The sequence below is a fragment of the Myxocyprinus asiaticus genome, chromosome 18, assembly GCF_019703515.2.
Source record: "Myxocyprinus asiaticus isolate MX2 ecotype Aquarium Trade chromosome 18, UBuf_Myxa_2, whole genome shotgun sequence".
NCBI lineage: Eukaryota > Metazoa > Chordata > Actinopteri > Cypriniformes > Catostomidae > Myxocyprinus > Myxocyprinus asiaticus.
This window is the reverse complement of record NC_059361.1, coordinates 45290637-45311902: the sequence shown is the minus strand read 5'-3', so window position 1 is coordinate 45311902 and position 21266 is coordinate 45290637. Positions and strand designations below refer to the sequence as shown.

The 21266-nt window shown below is 42.7% G+C and overlaps 1 protein-coding gene across 1 annotated transcript; it reads left to right on the top strand.

Moving 5' to 3' along the window:
• The first annotated feature begins 451 nt into the window (after positions 1 to 451).
• Positions 452 to 17398, top strand: LOC127456111 (CBY1-interacting BAR domain-containing protein 2-like). Its single transcript, XM_051724447.1, has 8 exons — positions 452 to 694; positions 796 to 864; positions 1053 to 1154; positions 9176 to 9181; positions 15503 to 15607; positions 15810 to 15923; positions 16005 to 16133; positions 16729 to 17398. The coding sequence occupies exons 1-8, from the start codon at positions 452 to 454 to the stop codon at positions 16882 to 16884; spliced, it is 924 nt and encodes a 307-aa protein (XP_051580407.1). The 3' UTR covers positions 16885 to 17398.
• The last annotated feature ends 3868 nt before the right edge of the window (positions 17399 to 21266 follow it).

Here is a 21266-nt window from a genome sequence, read left to right as displayed (position 1 = left end):
GAACTGCCACTCACTGGATATTTTTTGTTTCTGACACCATTCTGAGAAAACTCTAAAGACTGTTGTGCATGAAAATCCCAGGAGATTAGCAGTAACAGAAATACTCAAACCAGTCTGTCACCAAAAATCATACCATGGTCGAAATCACTCAGATCACATTTTTCCCCCATTCTAATGGTTGATATGAACATTAACTGAGGGTCCTGACCCGTATCTGCATGATTTTATGCACTGCAGTGCTGCCACATGATTGGCTGATTAGATAATCGCAAGTGTACAGGTGTACAGGTGTACCTAATAAAGTGGTCGGTGAGTGTACGTTCATACAGTATATACGTAGCCATTTATTAGATTTTTATAAATGCAATTTTATAAAGCATTGGCCAGCTGACTTACAAAAAGTTTTAATGAATCAAGCTCTTCAGCTTAGTTTACAGTTTATATTTTTTTAATGTCCAGAGACGCTCAGATGAAGGTGATGGAGGCAACTATTAGTAATGCAGAAAAGTATCTGGGTCAGTTCTGCATGCTCCTCGCCTCCTACACTCGAAAGACGGCCAAACTTCGAGACAAAGCTGACATGCTAGCAAGACAACTTCATGACTATGCCAGCACAGAGGATCCAGAATTGTGCATCTGTATAAAGAACTTCTCTGAAGATCTGGCCATGGTGCAGGACTACCGACAGGCAGAGGTAAAAAAAATATAGAATCCATTTAAACAGAAACAATATCTAAGGAATAATTTGGGATGAAAAATGTTATCATACTGAACACTACGTTGCTCTCTAATCAGGTCGAGAGGCTTGAAACAAGAGTAGTTACCCCTCTGAAAGCATATGGAGATATAGTGAAAACTAAACATGTAAGTTGTCTCATGGGAAGTATTCTTCACAAGACTGTAGTTGCTTTCAACTGTAAAATGGATGCATGCAAGCATACAAACATAAATATACTCAATTATACTCTACTGATTTAATGTAGTTTGTTATTATCTTGATTATAACAGTGTTTTCAACTCATTTCACCAAACTGTCATTATTCAACGTCTAGGCTGATTTGAAAAGGTTCAATGCAGACCGTAACAAAGAACTAAAGGAACTGCAGAGACTCGACAGGATCAAGCAGAAGAACCCAGCTGACAGACAGAGCATTGTATCCTTCAGACTGCATATACAGAAATGACTTACATACTCGGTCTTGCAAACTGTCAGGATTTCTCCTGGGTCAAAAAATGGTCTTCGATGGAGGGTAACATGGTAACATGGTCATCCACACAAGTGAAGTTGGTTTATTGCATAACTGCAATTAGTTCATATTTATCATAATTTTGTAGTTGCATATCATTTTTCTAAATTCAATTTGCTCTTATGTGTACAATATTTCTACGATTGTGGCATAAACACAGGCTATGTATGGTTCCATGGATGGCTAAAATAAAATCATTTGAAATAATTTAATTTAATTTAAGTCTCATAGAATTTCTGTTACAGATTACTCATGATACATTTTAAAAAGGAAGATGATGTGTAGTTTAAAAAAAAAAATATTTGATGTTGGTGTGTGGCAGTCTTCTGGCTGGTTTTCTCATCAGTGGTGTTTAGATTGTCAGGGTTGTCTAGCCATTTGAGGTGTTTGACTTCCTCCATAGCACTTTAAAGAGATAGAAAATATATCAGTAGAATTCAAACTGGTCACATAAGTTTTGTGGTCTGTGCCACAATATCGACTGAAGCCTGACTGAGTTGCACGAGTGATTTGCTCTGCGTCTCTGAAGCACACATATCGAGGGTAGCCTGGTTGACGCGCATACACCTGCGTGCAAGTAGGTATAACTGGAGCCTGGAGATCTCCAAACTGAGGTGGGAACGTCAAAAGAGGGTGGGGTAGCTCCAGAAGCATGCAGGGTTACTCTAGAAGGGGGTTGAGCCTACGGTTTGGGTTAGGTAGGGTTAAGTAAATGTAATATGCCTCGAATAAAAAAATAGTTGGATTAGGTAGGGTTAAGATAGGGTATAGTGTCTGAAACTATGGATCATACCCCCTATGATCCTCAAATTTGTGAATAGCTTCTGTTTGCAATGTCACAGTTGAATCAACAGCTTCTTGAGACAGCATCACCATGAGGTTATTCAGAGTATCTTGTGGAATGGAAGTACAGTTGTGCTGAAAAGTTTGCATACCCTTGGAGAATTGGTAATATATGTACCATTTTTAAAAACATGAGTGAGCAGGCAAAACACATTTATTTTATTTCTTATGGGATTCATATTCAACTGTAGATTATAACAGAATGGCACAATCATAAAACAAAACATGGCAACAAAGAAAAAAAGAAATGACCCCTGTTCAAAAGTCTGCATACCCTTAGTTAGTGCCACCTTTAGCATCAATGACAGCGTGCAGTCTTTTGTAATAGTTGTCTATGAGGCCCCAAATTCTTGCAGGTGGTATAGCTGCCCATTCGTCTTGGCAAAATGCCTCCAGGTCATGCAAAGTCTTTGGTCATCTTGCATGAACTGCACGTTTGAGATCTCCCCAGAGTGGCTCGATGATATTAAGGTCAGGAGACTGTGATGGCCACTCCAGAACCTTCACCTTTTTCTGCTTTAACCACTGGAGGGTCAACTTGGCCTTGTGCTTAGGGTCATTGTCATGCTGGAAAGTCCAAGAGTGTCCCATGTGCAGCTTTCGTGCAGAAGAATGCAAATTGTCTGCCAATATTTTCTGATAACATGCTGCATTCATTTTGCCATCAATTTTCACAAGATTCCCCGTGCCTTTAGAGCTCACACACCCCCAAAACATCAGTGAGCCACCAACATGCTTCACAGTGGGGATGGTATTCTTTTCACTATAGGCCTTGTTGACCCCTCTCCAAACATGGTTGTGACCATAAAGCTCTATTTTCAGGGGAATGCGCCTGAAGACTAGTTTTAGAGGAACACCTGCCCATAGAAACGAGAGGTCGGTCCAAGGGCTGAAAAGATGGTGACAGACCGGCGTGATGGCCACGCGATGTGTCCCGTGGCGCCATGCCCATCTCGGGACTTGAGTCTGGAGCCAGTGCTGAAGCGGCCTCATATGCATCAACCCGAGCGGGGTGGCCACCGCCGAGGACACCATATGCCCCAGGAGCCTCTGAAAAAGTTTCAGTGGAACTGTTTTCTGTTTAAACGCCTTCAAACAGGCCAGCACCGACTGGGCGCGCTCATTCGTAAGGCGCGCCGTCAAGGAGACTGAGTCCAACTCCAAACCGAGAAAAGAGATGCTCTGAACCGGGAGGAGCTTGCTCTTTTCCCAGGTGACCCGAAGCCCTAGTTGGCTGAGGTGTGAGAGCACCAGGTCCCTGTGTGCACACAACATGTCTCGAGAGTGAGCTAGGATTAGCCAGTCGTCAAGATAGTTGAGAATGCGAATGCCCACCTTCCTTAACGGGGCAAGGGCAGCCTCTGCAACCTTTGTAAAGACGCGAGGAGACAGGGACAGGCCGAAAGGGAGGACTTTGTACTGATGCGCCTGACCCTCGAATGCAAACCGCAGGAAGGGTCTGTGTCTAGGAAGGATCGAGACGTGGAAGTACGCATCCTTCAGGTCTACCGCCGCGAACCAATCTTGATGCCGGACGCTCACCAGAATGCGTTTTTGCGTCAGCATCTTGAACGGGAGTCTGTGTAAAGCCCGGTTCAGTACTCGCAGGTCCAAGATTGGCCGCAACCCACCGCCTTTTATCGGTACGATGAAATGGGGCTGTAAAACCCTTTCTTCATCTTGGCTGGAGGGACAGGTTCTATCGCGCCCTTCCATAGGAGGGTAGCGATCTCCGCGCACAAAGTGGCAGCGGTTTCGCCCCTGACCAAAGTGAAGTGAATAACGCTGAACCTGGGCGGGCGCCTGGTGAACTGAATCGCTTAGCCGAGTCGGACGGTCCGGATCAGCCATCATGACGGATTGGAAAGCGCGAGCCACGCGTCCAAGTTCCGCGCAAGGGAGGCCAAGGGTACAATGTCGTCGGATGTACCGGCAGGTGGGGCCTCGTGGCGGGGTGGAGCTCGAGGTGCCACACCACGTCGTGGCCATGCTGAGTCTAGGGACATCGAAGCACTTACCTGGTTCCTTGTGACCACCCCCAGAACAGCCTGGGACGGGGGGAGGAAGAGGCTTGTTCTCGTAACCCGTAGAGACTGCCACATCGGTGGCGGCTGTGTGCCACAGCTGGGTGCTCAGGAGTGGAAAGGCCACCGCTGGAGCGCCAATCCTGCAAGAAAAAACCCATGGACGGTAGTCGTGGTGACGACTGTACACACCAGGTATGTGACCCAGGGAGGAAGGAAGCCACTCTTTTGCTGAACTGTTGAGTACCGCAGACACTTGGGCATGCGGCAAAATCAAACAAAAAGGCAACAGAAGATTTTCCGCCCGGCCCTCCACCGGGGGATGGAGTGGCCTTTTAACCAGCTCCATGTGAGTGGGTTCCCTCGTCCCTGGGTCGCCCGTCTCAGGGGTGCTTTGAGGACCTCCGTGGGTTCTTAGGCGACGGCTGTGAGACGGGTGGCGTCTGCTTCCTACGTTGGGCTCCATGCCGGGGCCGGGCTGAAAGGGCGGGCTGCGGCAGAGCCGGTGCAGTCACCGCAGGGGGACGCCCTTGGCGACGAGCAGACGGGGTGCGGGATCTTGAGCCGTCTGCTGCTCACCGCCGAGAACTGCTGGGCAAAGTCCTCGACGGCGTCGCCGAATAGGTCCACCTGGGAAATGGGGGCAGCAAGGAACCGTGTCTTGTCGGCCTCGCCCATCTTGACCAGGTTGAGCCAAAGGTGGCGGTCCTGGACCACTAGTGTGGCATGATCTTCGTCGCTCGGAGAGCGAGGTCGGTCGCTGAGCGCAGTTCCTGCATCAAATCTGGGGCAGAACTACCCTCGTGCAGTTCTATCAACGCCTTGGCTTGGTGGACCTGCAGGAGAGCCATGGCGTGCAGGGCAGAGGCGGCTTGTCCAGCAGCACTGTAGGCTTTAGCCGTCAGGGACGATGTGAGCCTACAGGGCTTGGACGGGAGCTTAGGGCATCCACGCCAGGTGGCGGCACTCTGCGGGTATAGGTGCACTGCAAGCGCCTTATCCAACTGTGGAATCGGGGCTGGGCAGTAAAAGGTGCCTCCCACGACTTCGCCAGCACCTCGTGCACTTCCGGGAAGAATTGCACTGGAGCGGGGCGTGGCTGCTTTGAGCGGCGCCGTGAGCCCAGGAACCAATCATCAATCCGCGAGGGTTCAGGGGAGAGCGGAGGGTTCCACTCTAACCCGATGCTCGCGGCCGCCCGGGAAAGCATGTCTGTCATTTCAGCATCGGCCTGTGTCTGGGCAATCGTCCCTGAAGGTGGAAGCCCAGCTGAGGCTTCTGCATCCAACTGGACAAGCCCGCTCTCCGATGCTGCGCTCGAGATCTCATCATCTACGCGGGCTCCGAACAAGAAGCCAACTCGGCGACCTCATCCGGAAGCCCGATTGGGGCAGACGAGCATGCTGGGGAATGGGAGGTCCGCGCGGGTATCCCCCCATGAAACTGTCTTCAATCGCGCTCGCGCCGCAGAGATGCATGTTTCAGATGAGAAGCATATTCAGCACTTCTGAAGCGGCGAAAGCAAGATGAAAGTCATTGAATATACTTTGGAAAAAAATTAAATGGAGGAAAAACCCTGACTTTCTTATGAAAGCAAGCTGTGACCGCAACGTTGCCATGGTCATGTTCTCGCAATGAGAACATGAACCATCCACAAACGCTGCCTCCGTGTAGGTCACGCCCAGACACGAAAGACAGCGATCATGACCATCCGAAGTTGAGAGATAACGACCGTAACCAGGAATAACACACAATCGGAAAGGCATCTTTAAAAAGACGCGCCTTTAAAAAGACGTTCTGTGTGTGCCGCTCTTTTAGGGAGATATATACTCTTTTAGAGGAGGAAAAGCTCTTTCAGAAAATATACTCTCTTGTTTTTCTGCCGAAGCGCCCAGGGGCGTTCTCTGCAGTGCACCAGTGCAGAGGAGGGAGAAGCCGCTGAAATGCGCCGTCAGATCCAGCAGAGGTGAATGAACAGTAGTATTCAGCTCAATGAGCATGACCGTTCGGCTCCGAAGAGAAAATCTGAATGAGTGGTTGCATACCAGCTCCTTTTATACCCGTTTGTCTGGGGGAGTGGCATGCAAATACCACTCGCCAATTTTCATTGGCCTTTTATCAAAGACCAGAGGTGTCTCGGGCTCCCAAGAGTGACCCCTAGTGTCACTACATCGACACAACGTCGAGTAAGTGACAGATAGGGAAACATAAACATGAACTTGACTTGACTTAAACTTGACTTGACATAAACCTGACTTGACATAAACTTGACTTGACATACAGTAACAACGTTACCAAACACAATACCTGACAAGGGACAATGGAAAACATGAGGGTTTAAATACATGGACATGGGAGAACAAACCAATGAACAACAGAACTCTAAACAAGATAATTAAACAATAAACCAATGAAGACAAGGGAACCACATGACGTGAAACAGGAACTAGAATTTTCAAAATAAAAGACATGAAATACAAGAATCAACAAAATATATATGACATATCCCCCCACTAAGAGGTGGCTCCCAAAGCCCCAACACATAAACAAAACACATAAAACATGACATAATATTCAAAGTTCAATAGGGAGCTGGGGGGGTGGTCTTGAGGCATGGCTTGGCAGGGCATGGAGCATGGGATCTGGGCAGAGCCCGTGGGGGGTGGAGCCATGAGAGGCTCAAGGGGCAGAGTCATGGAAGGCAGAGCCTTGAGAGGCTCGAGGGGCGGAGCCATGCGGAACTGGATATCCGGAGAGTAGCCGAAGACTCAAAGGGCCAGGGTGGAGCCGGAGGCAGGGAGGACCAAGGCGGCACTGGAGGCTTGGAGGAGCTAGGCGGAGCTGGGGGATCGGAAGACTGAGGCGGAGCCGGTGGGACTGAGGACCAAGGTGGAGCCATAGGGATGGAGGTTCCTGGTGGAGTTGACAGATTGGAGGGACGAGGCGGAGCCAGGTGACCGACAGACCAAGGAGGAGCCGGAGGGACACAGTTCCAGTGTGACGTGGCATGGAGCAGGCTGAGGCGTTGCTGTGACATGGCATGGAGCAGGCTGAGGCATTGGGGCAAAAGATGGCACTAGCTCAGCGACCATGATAAGGAACTCTGGCTCGGCGGCCATGACGTGAAACTCTGGCTCGGCGGCCATGACGTGAAACTCTGAAATTACGTGAAAATACTCAAACACTCAGTCAACACTGATCAACATTAAACATTCAATATTTAACAATCCAGCAAAGGACATGACACATGAGGGGATTAAAATAAGCATGAACAAACAAGGGGCAGGTGCCACTCAAAGCTGAAAGTTGGCATGATCAGCGTTCCCATGGAAACAATCAGGGTTCCCATGGCACCTGAAATACATGAGGGCAAAAACATCAACATGCTTGGAACAAAACAAACAGAACATGATGCATGAGTTTTCAGATCCATACATAGATGAAAACCGAACCAGACAGGAAGTCTGGATCCAGACATCATGCCCCGGACATGAAACACAAGACAGACAGGGAACGATGATGCCACAGTCCTCGTCAGACAAAACCCAACCTGACAAGGTGACAGGACGTGACAATAACAAGCAGATATTACAGCTTTTCTGGGACAGGTGAATGCTCTGATATCGAGATCTGCATTTGTCTTCTCCCTCTTGATGGATATTATCAATAACGAGCAAATTAAAAGTTAATCATGATTGTCACTAGAGGGTGAAATGTGACTGTTGTATCCGGAGGTCAGAGAAGGTGAAACGGTGGCGTTATCGTATATATATATATATATATATACATATATATATATATATATATATATATATATTCAGGGCACTAAGTACCCTTCTGTCAGCTCACTCCATGATTGTTCCCTTTGTAAACAAGAGGGGATGTGTGGGTCTTTTGACAGTCCTCCAAGGGGTGCTTAAACACATCACTGTGGACCTCAAGACTCTGTTCAATGAAGACCAGAGTATGGGAGGGTATTGGGCCTCCTAGCGAGCTTATCAATATGAGCTTGCATTGGAAGAGCTGTTCTTTGAGCTGCATTTTCTCACTTTGACCACCTCTTTACTGTTAGCCTGGGGACAAGCTCCATAAGCTCTAACAGTTTAAGTTTTATACGGGGCTTTCTGGGACTTGCTTTTCCAAGCAGTGCAAGTATGTCACCTCTGCCATTGTCCAATTGGACAAAGAATGACTTGCAGAAGGTCTGGATTAGCAGAGTATTTACATTTTTTTGACTCAGTGAAGGCAGGGCCATCTGTTGTGGAGGCACAGCTCATTCGTGTAGAGCTAGTAGACCTCTACCAGAGGACTGACCGACTACCAATATCAGCTCTACAGGACTCTACTCCACCGGGAGTACTTAAAGGCTCTGTGTCACTACAGTGCCTTTGTCAGACCTTGGCAAAGAATAATGCCTTCAGTTATCCCCACACTTTTGGTAGGGCTAAAATGATGGCAGCGAAAACAGGCCACAATGTGGAGCTGTGCCTTCAGCTGGGAATGCAACAGTGGAAACTTTTATTTTATTTTATATTTTCCAGCAATGATGTTCTGGACCATTAGGAACAAGAAGAAAGTCAGTTGGTCCTTTAAAGACTTTTAAGAGGTGCATAACCAGAAAGATGTGCCCACAAATGAGTTCAGGGTTGCTATATTGATTAGTGGCATCTTTGGAAATGTTGAGAAGAGGGTAAGGTTAGGGGCATTGTATTTCTTTTCTGGCGGTTTAGAGCTCCCGCCCCTTTTTTGGAGATCAGCCTGCAGCTATGTCCTTCTCCCTGCTTGCACCAGAGATAATGCAGAGCAGATCATTGGTGCGAGTAATTCTACGATAGCTCGCATGACATTCACGTGAAACTGTCTTCAATCGCGCCGCAGAGATGCATGTTTCAGATGAGAAGCATATTCAGCACTTCTGAAGCGGTGAACGTGAGATGAAAGTCATTGAATATACTTTGGAAAAAAATTAAATGGAGGAAAAACCCTGACTGTCATCTGTAAATAATGTCTTAGATCTTGTAATGAAACAGAATGTATTAATTCCTCAACTGTTCCTCACAGTCACAGGTAAAACACAATATCACAGGTCACCCACGTGCACCCACAACCATTAACCCATAAACCCTTACCTTTAAAAAAAAGCCACTCTATACTCATTCAGTTGTTGCTTTGTATGCTTTATAGTTAATTGGAATAGTTTTTGGGGTAGACCTGGCCTTTTGAAGCAAGATGGGAAGGTGCCTCAAGGGAGGGTAGCCACTCTCATGTCTAGAAATTCGGCAAATACTCTTAACAGTGTTAGTGTTTGACTGGGCCCTGTTTTAAGAGCACTATGCCTTAAGCGCAGCACTATGCAATACGTCAAACATGCAAAGTGAGTGAGCATGGCCATGAAGATTTTATATTTTTGTGCAAGCATGCGCTAAGTCTAGGCATAAGTGGGTTGGAAAAATGGCGCTCACAAACCACTAATGGGCTGGGTCAAGTGCAATTTAATTCTGAGGTTCTTTTCCGGTTACTGCACCATCTGCATCCTATTATACATTCCATTTCATGTCAAGTAACTTTTATATATTAATGAACACAGCCCATTCATAAGAATTTGGTTGTGTACTGTAAATGGGCAGTATGCAATGCATCCCCTGCTCTGTTTGTCGCCTGTGCTGCTATGGACCGCGATGTATGTGATTTATGTTTTCTTCATCAGCCTCTCTGGGACTATTGGCTCTTGTCCTGCTCACCTGTGCCTCACCTGTTTGGAATATGCTTTGCTTCTCTCCCATTGTTAGTTGTATTGTAATGTATATTTGCTATATGTTTCTCTGTTTAATGTTTAATTTCTGTACAGCGTACTTGAGCTTTGGAAAGGCACTATAAAAATAAATGTATTTATTATTATTAATATTATTAACACATCTGCTGGTGAAATCTCTAAACTGCAAATGCAGAAACAGATTTTAGACTTTGTGCCAAGAAAAGACGTGCTTCTCAAATGTCTTAGTGTAATGACCTATATCTCAGGAAACTAGCAAATTGCGCTTTGCACCAATTCATGAACATACAGTTTGTGCGCATACACCCACAGATACTGTAGCTCAAACACTCCCAATCAGGGGCGTCATGCACATATATATATATATATATATATATATTTTTTTTTTTTTAAGCGAGCATCAAGGTCAGCCAAAATGTACATCGAGGCACGTAAAAATTAATCAGCACAAATGGAGGTATATTAACGTGATTCTATCAGAGCAGTTTTTTTTTTTTTTTTTTTTTGTGATAATTTTTTTTTTTTATTGATTCACACATCAAACAAAGAAAAGCAAAACATACATACAAAGAGTCAACATTTAACCCCCACTACCACCCCTCCCCCTCCCAATCCCCAACCCCACCCTCAACAAACACCCCTGTGGTCACACATGAGCACATATACACACACACACACACACACATATATATATATATATATATATATATATATATATATATATATATATATATATATATATATATATATATATAATGAAATGTAATCTGGGACGTTTACCATTCCAAATGAAGGACTTTTCTATACTATCAAATTGCTTGAAATAAGAGAGAGGGGCATCTATAGGGATAGACTGTAGCAGGTAGTTGAATTTTGGAATACAATTCATTTTAATAACATTAACATTCCCAATCATAGATAAATGTAATGAAGCCCACCTGCCCACATCTCTTGAAACCTTTTTATTAAAGGGTCAAAATTAACTAACTAAATCACACAAATTTGCTGGGAATAAAATACCCAAATACTTAATGCCCTGTTTGGGCCACTGGAAGGCACCCGGCTGAAAAGCCGTTACCGGGCAGTACACTGTCAGAGCCAAAGCTTCCCATTTAGACCAATTAACTCTGTATCCCGAGAACTTAGAAAAGGAATTAATAATTCTGTGCAGGCAAGGCATAAATCTAGTAGGGTTGGAGACGAATAATAAAATATCATCTGCGTAAAGCAAAAGCTTATGCGCCACACCTCCTGCCACCAACCTTGGAAAATCATCCTCCTTTCTTATCGCAGCTGCTAATGGTTCCAGGGCAAGACAGAACAATAATGGGGAAAGAGGGCAACCCTGCCGGGTGCCCCTATCCAGAGTAAAATAATCTGAAATTAATCCATTTGTTTGTACCACCGCTCCGGGTGTCTATAAAGTAACTTAATCCAAACAATAAAAGTATTCTCGAACCCATACATTTCCAAAATCTTAAAAAGATAATCCCATTCTACTATATCAAACGCCTTTTCGGTGTCAAGTGAGATGGCAGCGACCGGAATCTGATCATTCGCCACTGACCACATGATATTGATGAAACGCCTAATGTTATCAGAAGAGCTATGGCCCTGAATAAACCCCACCTGATCTATATGTATAAGAGATGTCATAACTTAATCGGTTAGCCAAAATTTTTGACAATATTTTAACGTCTAGCTGGATCAGGGAATTTGGATGGTAACTCTTACACTCGCAGCCAATTCTGTAGCATAAGATCTAAAAAACTCAGCGGCAAAGCCATCTGGCCCCGCAGCCTTGCCTGTAGGCAAGGCCTTAATTACCTCACCAAGCTCCTTCAAGGTTATCTCAGAATCAAGATAATTTTTTTGCTCAGCCATCAGTTTAGGAAGTTCTAATGGTTCCACAAAGTTTCTAATATCCTTATCAGTAGACGAAGACATGGAACTATAGAGATCAATATAGAATTATTTAGAAGCATTATTAATATCAATGGCTGAGGGAAGTTTTCCTGCCTTGACGCCCAACTCAAAAGTATGACTGTCTTGCCCTGAATAGCCAAAACTCCACCTTCTGTGACAAAATAGTATTACATCTGTATTTCAATTGGGTAAATTCTCTGAGGCCATCAGATGACATTCGGCGCTTCAGCTCTGCCTCTGCACTTTTAATATTCCCTTCTAACTCCACGAGTTCTTGTGCTTTGGATTTTTTGGTGAATGAGGCATACTGTATGATCCGGCCCCTAAGAACCGCCATAAGTGCCTCCCAAACCACGCCCACAGAGGATAGAGAGGACCAGTTGGTCTCCATATAAACACTGATTTCAGGCTTTAACATTTGTTGGAATTCAGGATTTTGCAAAAGGGATACATTAAAGCGCCAACTATATGATTTTCTTTTCTCCATATGTGGCAACACCTCTAAACTCACCAGGGTGTTATCTGAGACTAAAATGTTTCCAATTGAGCAATCAACAACAGATGAAAAATCTATTCTAGAATAAATCTTATGGACTGATGAAAAAATGTATAGTCCCTACCAGATGGGTTCAAAAGTCTTCAAATATCTGTAAGACCAAGATTTTTACACATCCTGTGAGTGTCAATGTTGCTCTAGGGGGCTTACATCACTATGATCAAGGACTGAGTCCATCAAAAGATTAAAGTCTCCTCCCAATATTATATCATGAGGGGTGCCAGCGGCTTGCAACATCCCTTCAAGAGCTATAAAAAAGCCCTGATCATCAACTTTAGGTGTGTAAATATTAGCCAAAATAAGACTCTGCCCCTGAATTTCTGCTAAAACAATAATGACTCTTCCTAATTTATCTTTCATCTGTTTGATACATTTGAATTGTAGATGCTTATATATCAGTGTAATGACTCCCCTGCTCTTACTTGAGCCAGCACTAAAGAAAAAATGCCCACCCCATATCTTCCCAAATTTTTCAGCTTCCTGCGGTGAAAGATGCATTTCTTGAAGAAACACTATATCATATTTCTTATGCTTAAGAAGAGAAGTAACCTTCCTTCTTTTTATGGGGTGCCCCAACCCATTCACATTCCACATGGAGAGAGACAATCCACTCATATTAACATTTGATATTTTGACATAATAGAAAAACTAGATTGTGTGTCAAAAACAAAATTGTAAAGACCACATTGCTACAATAGTGCAACAATCAAACCCCAAACTTCCCCCCATACCAAACAAACAGAAAAAAGAAAAACATGCGCATTAACCTCGCGCACGACAGCGCCAATTGGCGTCCATCCCTCTAAACTTAAACAGTCCATGTATGCCTATGAGATCCCCCGCGACAACTTTGCCGTCGGATTGCTCAAGTCCAGTGTTTCTATACAAAATTTGTGAGACAGAATTACACAACAAAAAATTATCTCTAAAACAAACTCCAGCCAACAGGTGGAATAAACACAAAGAATGTGTAGATTCATCCACATGACTGTCCCGAAGGTGTGTTCCTCCACAAAACAAACTCCAGCTGCTAGGCGGAACCAGCACAAAAAAAAAAAAAACATCAACAAAAAGTGCTCAGTTTCCTTGGAGAGTCAAACGAATGTTCAGTGAGCCAGCCCATTCGGCTGCTACATGAGTGCAACAAATGACTAATGAATCAATCCAATGACTTGCAAGAAATATTCCACAAAACAAACCCCAGCCAATAGGAGGCATAAGCACAAAGAACGTGCAGATTCATCCACAAACTGTCCCAAAGGAGTGTTACTTCACAAAACAAACTCCAGCCGCTAGGCGGAACCAGCACAAAAAGAAACAAAAAAGGCGCTCAGTTTCCTCGGACAGTCAAGTGAATTTTCAGTGAGTCGGCCCACTCAGCTGCAACGTGAGTACCACAAAATAACTTACTCCATTGACTTTATGAAGGACATTGCTTACTGGGGACATGTGAACGTTTTACGGCCATCCTTAGCATCTATTCTCAATTTGGCCAGGAACATCAGTGCAAAAGCGACCTTCCATTGATGTAAGAGTTTCTTGCATTCTTTGAATCGATCACGTTTCTCTCATCTAATTTGCAAAGTCTGGGAACAAGAAAATGCTGTGGTTCTTCCAAGAAAGCCTTCCTTTATTCCTCACCTCGCGTAAAGAGATCTTTATCAGATGATCTCAGAAATTTGGCCAGAATTGATTTGGGCCTGTCTCCCTCAGCGGATTGCCGAGCCGGAACCCTGTGAGCTTGCTCGATTTCCAGCTTATGGCCTGTTATATTGAGCAGACTCGGAAAGAGCCCTTCCAGGAATTTCACCATATCCTGTCCTTCTTCGGCCTCAGGAAAATTTAACAATACAGACGTTATTCCGCCGGCTTCGTTTCTCCAAGTCCTCCAACTTCTCCCAGACATGCTCCAAATCCACCTTAGTCGCTAGTGGATTAGCAGATAATTCCCTCTCCGATGACTCCAGATAATCGATCCGTTTCTCGACATCCCCCATTCTTGTAACCACCTCAGTGAATTTCATCTCTATGGCAGTGATCGATCGACGTATTACAGCAAGATCCTCCAAGTCAGCAACGACCTTCATCAGTATTGCCGACATGTTCAACATTTCTCGCAGAAATTCCCTCATTTCTCTGACCAAATCGACTCCCTGGCTCGAGGCCTCTGGAGGGGTGTCAGCTGTGTCTTTTAATGTCCCAGAGCCCAAGGATTTTGAATTCTTTGACATATTGTCCTCCTAGAACAGTTATGGAACAGAGAGTATTGAATCTCACCGGTTTATTACATTAATAGTGTTAAAACTAGCAAAGTGCGCAGAGCTTGCCGTTCACACGTCCGAACCTCGCATGATGTCTCATTTGTCACTTTCGACCAGGTTGCTTTTAATAGTTTTTAATCGAATTTGCATAGTAAGCTTTGTAAAAGCTTAAAAGTTTTCACATTAAAATTAGTACTTGTTTTTAAAACTATATTACTCTGCTGATGAAGAAAAAAAACCACTAGAAACCCAAATTTTCATGGTTTTAATGGTTATAATGGGAATTGTATTGGTTTTAATCAAAACTATAATGGTCCCTGTGGATCTCTATTAGTAATGTGCCGGCTTCTATTGTTGGCATGTTATGTCTAGTGGATACCATTAGGGACCAGTATACATCGATCAGCCACAACATTAAAACCACCTGCCTAATATTGTGTAGGTCCCCCTCATGCTGCCAAAACAGTGCAGATGCGGGTTGGCACAGTTTTGGTGGCACGAGGGGGACATACACAACATTAGGCAGGTGGTTTTAATGTTGTGGCTGATTGGTGTATATCTGTTTGGAAACCAATACATACAATACATTAAAATCTAATAGACTGTGGCCCTAAATACACACACACACACACAAAACATTTGGTAATAGTTTTATTAGCTATCAGCAAATAATAGTATTTGCAGTATAAATACTTCTTTATTGTTTTGTTTTTTTGTTTGTTTGTTTTTTGGAAGGGTAGATTGCATTTTCAGTTGTGGTTATTCAACAAAACTCCTCTACAGTTAAGGTTTTAGTCATTTAGGTTTCAGAATATGGTTTCGTTTTAAGCAATTGGGATGTCTACACATTTCACTGATGGATCATCTTACAGGCAGAAGTGAATGTCCAGAAAGCCACCAACAATGCAGACAGAAGCACCAGACAGATGGAAGAGACCATCATTGACTTCCAGAGACAGAAACTAGAGGACTTAAAAGTCAGTTACTAGGTTGACATAATCCCTTTCACACTGAAGTGATTTCAACATACATATGCCATTGAAATCACCTTTGTATGTATCAAGACCAAAAGCCAACATTTTATTTCAATTTTCTCTAGATCTCATAAAAATAATAAATAAATAAATAAATAAATGGTGTTCATTTGGATTGTAACACAATTGTCTCGTTTAATTTTAGAAGATTTTTATGGACTTCATTATGGTGGAGATGCTGTTTCATGCTAAAGCGCTGGAAGTCTACACACACACCTTCCAGAACATGCAAACCATGGACATAGACAGAGACCTGGAGGTAAATCCCAAGTTTGTATAACAAGTGGTGGATTGTTTCTGATTCTGTGAATAGTGATGTTTGAACTATAATTTTTTCCAGACTTTTAGGAACCGTATCCAAGTGACTGATTCCTATCTGAGTTCTCAGCCTCTGCAGACTTTGACAACGAGCCGTCACCCCAGCCCTCCATCTTCACCACTTAGATCTACCACAGATTTGCCTAAACCAGTAAGTAAAACTTCACATGAAATAAAAAAAAATGTATCCTATTTACTTTCCTATTAATGTATATGGTCTTATTGGGCTTGATTCATCATTGCAAGTTATTCTGAGAGAAAAAATAAGGTTATTTTCATTATCATTCATCAAAATGTATTTCTCCAACTCTGAAATGTGTTTTACGGTCATGTAGACCCAGAAAAAATAAATCAATAATTTAATAGACTAACATCCACCATCCAATCAAATCTGGATAAAATCAACTCCTGTCTGACATTATTTCCTGTTTCACTTAGTGAAACGTCACATTTAGTGGAGAGAGCAGACAAAAAATGTAAGAGAAACATGGGATCGTCATACAATGCAATGTATACAGTATAAGGTAAATATACCACTGTGATTGCAGTGTCATGTTGTCTTCAATCTTTGTAAAAAAAAAAAAAAAAAAAAAACAGCAGCACTAGCATTGCCTTGTTTTTATTTGGGGACATAATTGATGTTTCTTGCAGTTGGATTACTGTACCCAACTGACTGACCTTGGTCAGGGGCTCTTCTGTTCTCTTATGAAAATGCGGTTCTCAGTCATTCTGGATTTGCCCTACAGCTTGCAAGGAGAACTCTGCCCAGGCAGATAGAGACTAAGGATGAAGAGGAAGAAGAGGAAGATGAGGGGACATGTGTGTCAGAGGAGGAAGAGGAACCACACACATTCAGACAATCGTATGCTGCTGAATATATTAAGACTCGCAGACAGAAATAAAATCTTCACAAACATGTTGTTAGGAAACTTTTTTCAGCCACACCTGTTTTGGCATATACTGTCTCCTAAATCATAATTTGTGTGACTCTCAAAGGAACATTTTACAATGTGATAATAAATTTTGAGTGATGATATAAACTTCTACTGTTTTGTAGTTGAGTCTTGAAGAGAGAGAAAAAAATCTTCACATTTCTATTAATTTCTTTAAATAATAATAATAATCTGTTGCAACTAGAGCAGTCGGTTTTAATAATGTAAAATCAAGTGTAAAAAATTTACTAATTTAATAATATCCTCTGGCCTGAACATAAATTCTGTAATATAGGATTCCACAATGAAGGGTTTCTACCACTGAAGCAATTCGAGCTTGCATTTCCACCCAAATGTGAGGTAGGGTTATGGTTTGTCTTGCAAGAGTTTTGCACACATAATTCAGTACAAAAATAATGAACCCCTGCCATGAAACTGTGTGTATGATTGGCCAACTGTCATTGCATCACTATAGTAAAATAAAAACCGCTTTTGATTTTGCATGACTTTATGTATACTCTAAACGTAAATTAAGAAATTACTGTTGCTATAACATTCTATTGTAAAACAAATGAACACAGAGTGGACAAATATTGAAGCATGTGTCAAAGACCTTTCCAATTATATCTAGTTTCTAAAAATTTTATTAAGAATGTAATGGTACAAGCATGCAGTTATTGTACACATGAATCACAAGGCTGTCATTGACCATGTACAAGTAAACAGGCTAACATATAGTAATTTGTAAAATATCATATTAGCAGAAATAGCCCCCTCTCTATAATCGCTGTTTGGATAACATTTTAGAACAGCTGAAAGAAAGAATAAAGAAGACTAATTTGCTTGTTTTTCTGACTCTGCATTGCCTCTAATTGAACACAACTCGGCACCACGCTTTTTACTGATGTCGCACTCCATTTAACCCCCAAGAGTTCCGCTCAACTCCTGGATAGTGCCAGACAAAAGATAATTGGGGCATAGGCTGAAATCAGTCACGAGGTAGGTGTGTGTTTGTGTGTGTATAGAGAGTAGTGATGGGAAGATTGGATCATTTTACTGACTTGGATCATTGAATCTCATTCACAAAATGAACAAATCTTTATTCAAGTCATTTCGTTCGTTTGAATCAACGGGGAGCGAAGGTGGCCGCTATGTTTAATTCTCAGCCAAATTCCCTGAACATGTCCACTTACACAAACTTTGATCATATTGCAAATTAGGAAATGATAATGCAGCCAAAGATAAATTATGGGAAACACAAATGGTTAGCTCACCTCCCAAGTCGGTCTTCGGGTCTTTCGTTAATTTGACTCGTGATGTGATAGCCCCATAGGCTCTACTGCAGCCAAGAAACAGAACTGATTAGTTCACCTCCCGAGTCTTCGGTATGAATCATTCGTTCATTTTGACTTGTGACGTGACAGCCGCATATGCTCTACAGGAAACAGAATTGATTAGTTAACCTTCTGAGTCTTCAGTATGAGTCTTTCGTTCATTTGACTCGTGACTTGACAGCTGCATAGTAGATATCCATAGGCTCTGTACAGGAAAAATAATTTATTAGTTCACGTCCCGAGTCTGTCTTCGAGTCTTTCGTTCATTTGACACATGACCACTAATAGGCTCAGCATAAAAAACAAACAATCCGTTCACAAGTGACAATCACTTGTCTTTTGTTATTTTTTCTCTTTACAGTTTACAGTTCAGTGTGTTGCAGTTATTTGTATCGTGAAGAATAAATGTCAGCGTGACAATAAATTACCTTTTAAAATCATATGAATTGTCATGATGAATTATTTTCATGTATTTAATGCTTTAAGTGTTTACAAAATATTCTAAGCAAAGTCTAAAATTAAAGTAAAACGGTCTTAGATGACTGTCAGTCAATTAAAAGAGAAAGGCATACTTGATTTGGATCTACAGTTGACACCAAGAGAAAGACATCAGGTTACACAACAACTATTCAGCTAATCTTACCATTAATAATACTAATGTAATTGTGTATTTATAAAGGAATTATAACCTTAAAAATGGTCTACTTACAAATGTAATAATAAAAAAAAAAAAATTGTATTTGGGTAAAATAATATATCAGCTGTAATATACCATCCCCCATGCTTTTGCACTAGGTGAGGTGCACACAGAGGAGTCTAGAAAGATTTTAACAGGTTAAGAGAATGAGCACTAGAAAAAGGAGCATAGGCATTGCTTGACATTTAAGCAGGGGCTGGGGGGGGGGGGTATACAACAGTATCACATCCTGAAAGAGAAACCACTACACAGTGATGCAGTGCACCTTTCTACAGACAGGTACACAAGTTATGTCAGCTCTACTGAAAACCACACAGCCACTTTACAAAAACAAAATGTATAACCAGAAGAAACATGCTTACATGAAGTTATAGTCTACTAACAATGTTACCGTACCAGCCTTTTAAAAGAACATTTCATCACTCAATCTGTACCAAAAGATGCAACCATACACAGAGACAAAGCCATGAAAATTATGCAGCTGTCCTACCAAGTGTAGAATTGAATGCCTTTTCTTTGACCCGCAAAGATATCCACAGTTTTCAGTCGCTGTAATGTCTGCTTCAATGTGGAGAATTCCAAGAGCAGAAAATCTTGATTCACTCATGGTTGTGTGTAGCCAGTTATGAATTATCCGCATTGCCGAAAAACTCCGCTCTGATGTCGCTGACCTGACCGGGCGAGTCAGTGCCAGCTGAGGAAGTTTGTATAGATTTGGATGCGTGTCCTTTTTCCACTATATTTTGAAGATGTATCAATGAAATGGGGGTCACACTGGTAGAGGCCTTAACAAGGTCCATTTCCGCTCCCACCAGCAGTGGGTGAATGCGCAGTGGTTCAGCATATTTCTGTAGAAGATGTTCGATTCCTTCTTTGTCACATTTAAACACTGTGACACATGCTTTTGCAAGGTCAGTGACCTCTCCTGTGGATATCCAGCTCAGAGATCACAGCATCCAACTCAGGAAGATACAGATGCTGTTGCATATTCCATTCAGAGGATTTTGATGTTTCAGTGGGAGCATCACCTTCATTTTTTCTCTATGTCCTAGTGAAGTATCTACTATGTAACTGATCAAGGTACTAGGGGCTTTAGTAGTCTGTTTTTGTTTGTGCGAAAACAGATGAGGAGCTGGCTGTGTGTCTTATAGCTCTGACACATTTTTCTCCTTCATCTCTCATTTCTTTCAAGGAGGCTGTAATTGCTGAGTAGTGCATTTTAACAGAATATAGACATCGCCACTTGCACGCTGATCTCGTCTCAATAGGCTTTACGATTACTGTTTGTTTCATGTTCAGGGCTTTCTGTATTTCGATGAATCTGTGATGATTAGAAGGCTCTGCAAACACTGAATACAGCTTTTCAAGTACATTCAAGAATGTTTTCACAGTGCAAGTGACTGCGCAACATTCCACTAGGACCAAGTTCCGTTGTGTGCCATGCAGTGTATATACGCCACATATGGATGAACTTCTTTGATGCGCTGCTGCACTCCTGAAACTTGCCCGGACATTACAAAGGCCCAGTAATAACTCTGGGAAATGATCAGCATGTTTGAAAGTCTGCACGTTTCCACACTGTGGGGATGAGGGCATGGTCATGTGTCTGTCTGCAGGAGAGGGAGAGCGGTAAGGCTTGTCACCTGGGTTGTAATTATCTCTAACACTTGTCTCTTGTTATAGTGATGGCGGAGGGAGACTTGAAAAGGCACTCCAATACATCAGTTTGGGAGAGAGAGAGTGACACGAGAGCATGGTGTCGATGTGTACTGAGTGCATTAAAAGTTTATGTTATCTTATTTAGTGTTGTGAAGAATCTATGTGAATTGAGTGTCACTAAATACAAGTCACTGAAGGCAGAAAACACTATGTAACAACATTTTTGTTCCTGGGTAGTAAGTGTTATTTCCTAATTGCTTATGCCTCAAAAGTATAGAAAATGGCTATTATTGAGACGGCGTTCAAAGTCCAGTATATCCTGTTGGAAGCGCTCGCCTTGCCCCTCCGAGTACAATTTGATGTGCAGTGGTGGCATTAGCACCTTCCGGTGGTCCAACAGTGCTCGGAGGAACAAGGCGAGCACTTCCAACAGGATATACTGGACTTTGAACGCCGCTACCAAGGACAGTATAATGAGAACATGATGGGAGACTAAATTTGGGGGCTGATTCGTGAAAGTGATTTACAGTAAAATCATAAATCTCAAAAAACGACTCACTTCTAAATCTTTTGTAGTCATTTTTGTATTACTTTAGTATAAATGCATGTTCATTTGGATTCATATGTTGTTTTTTTCTGACTTTATGTGAACGAAAAGACAC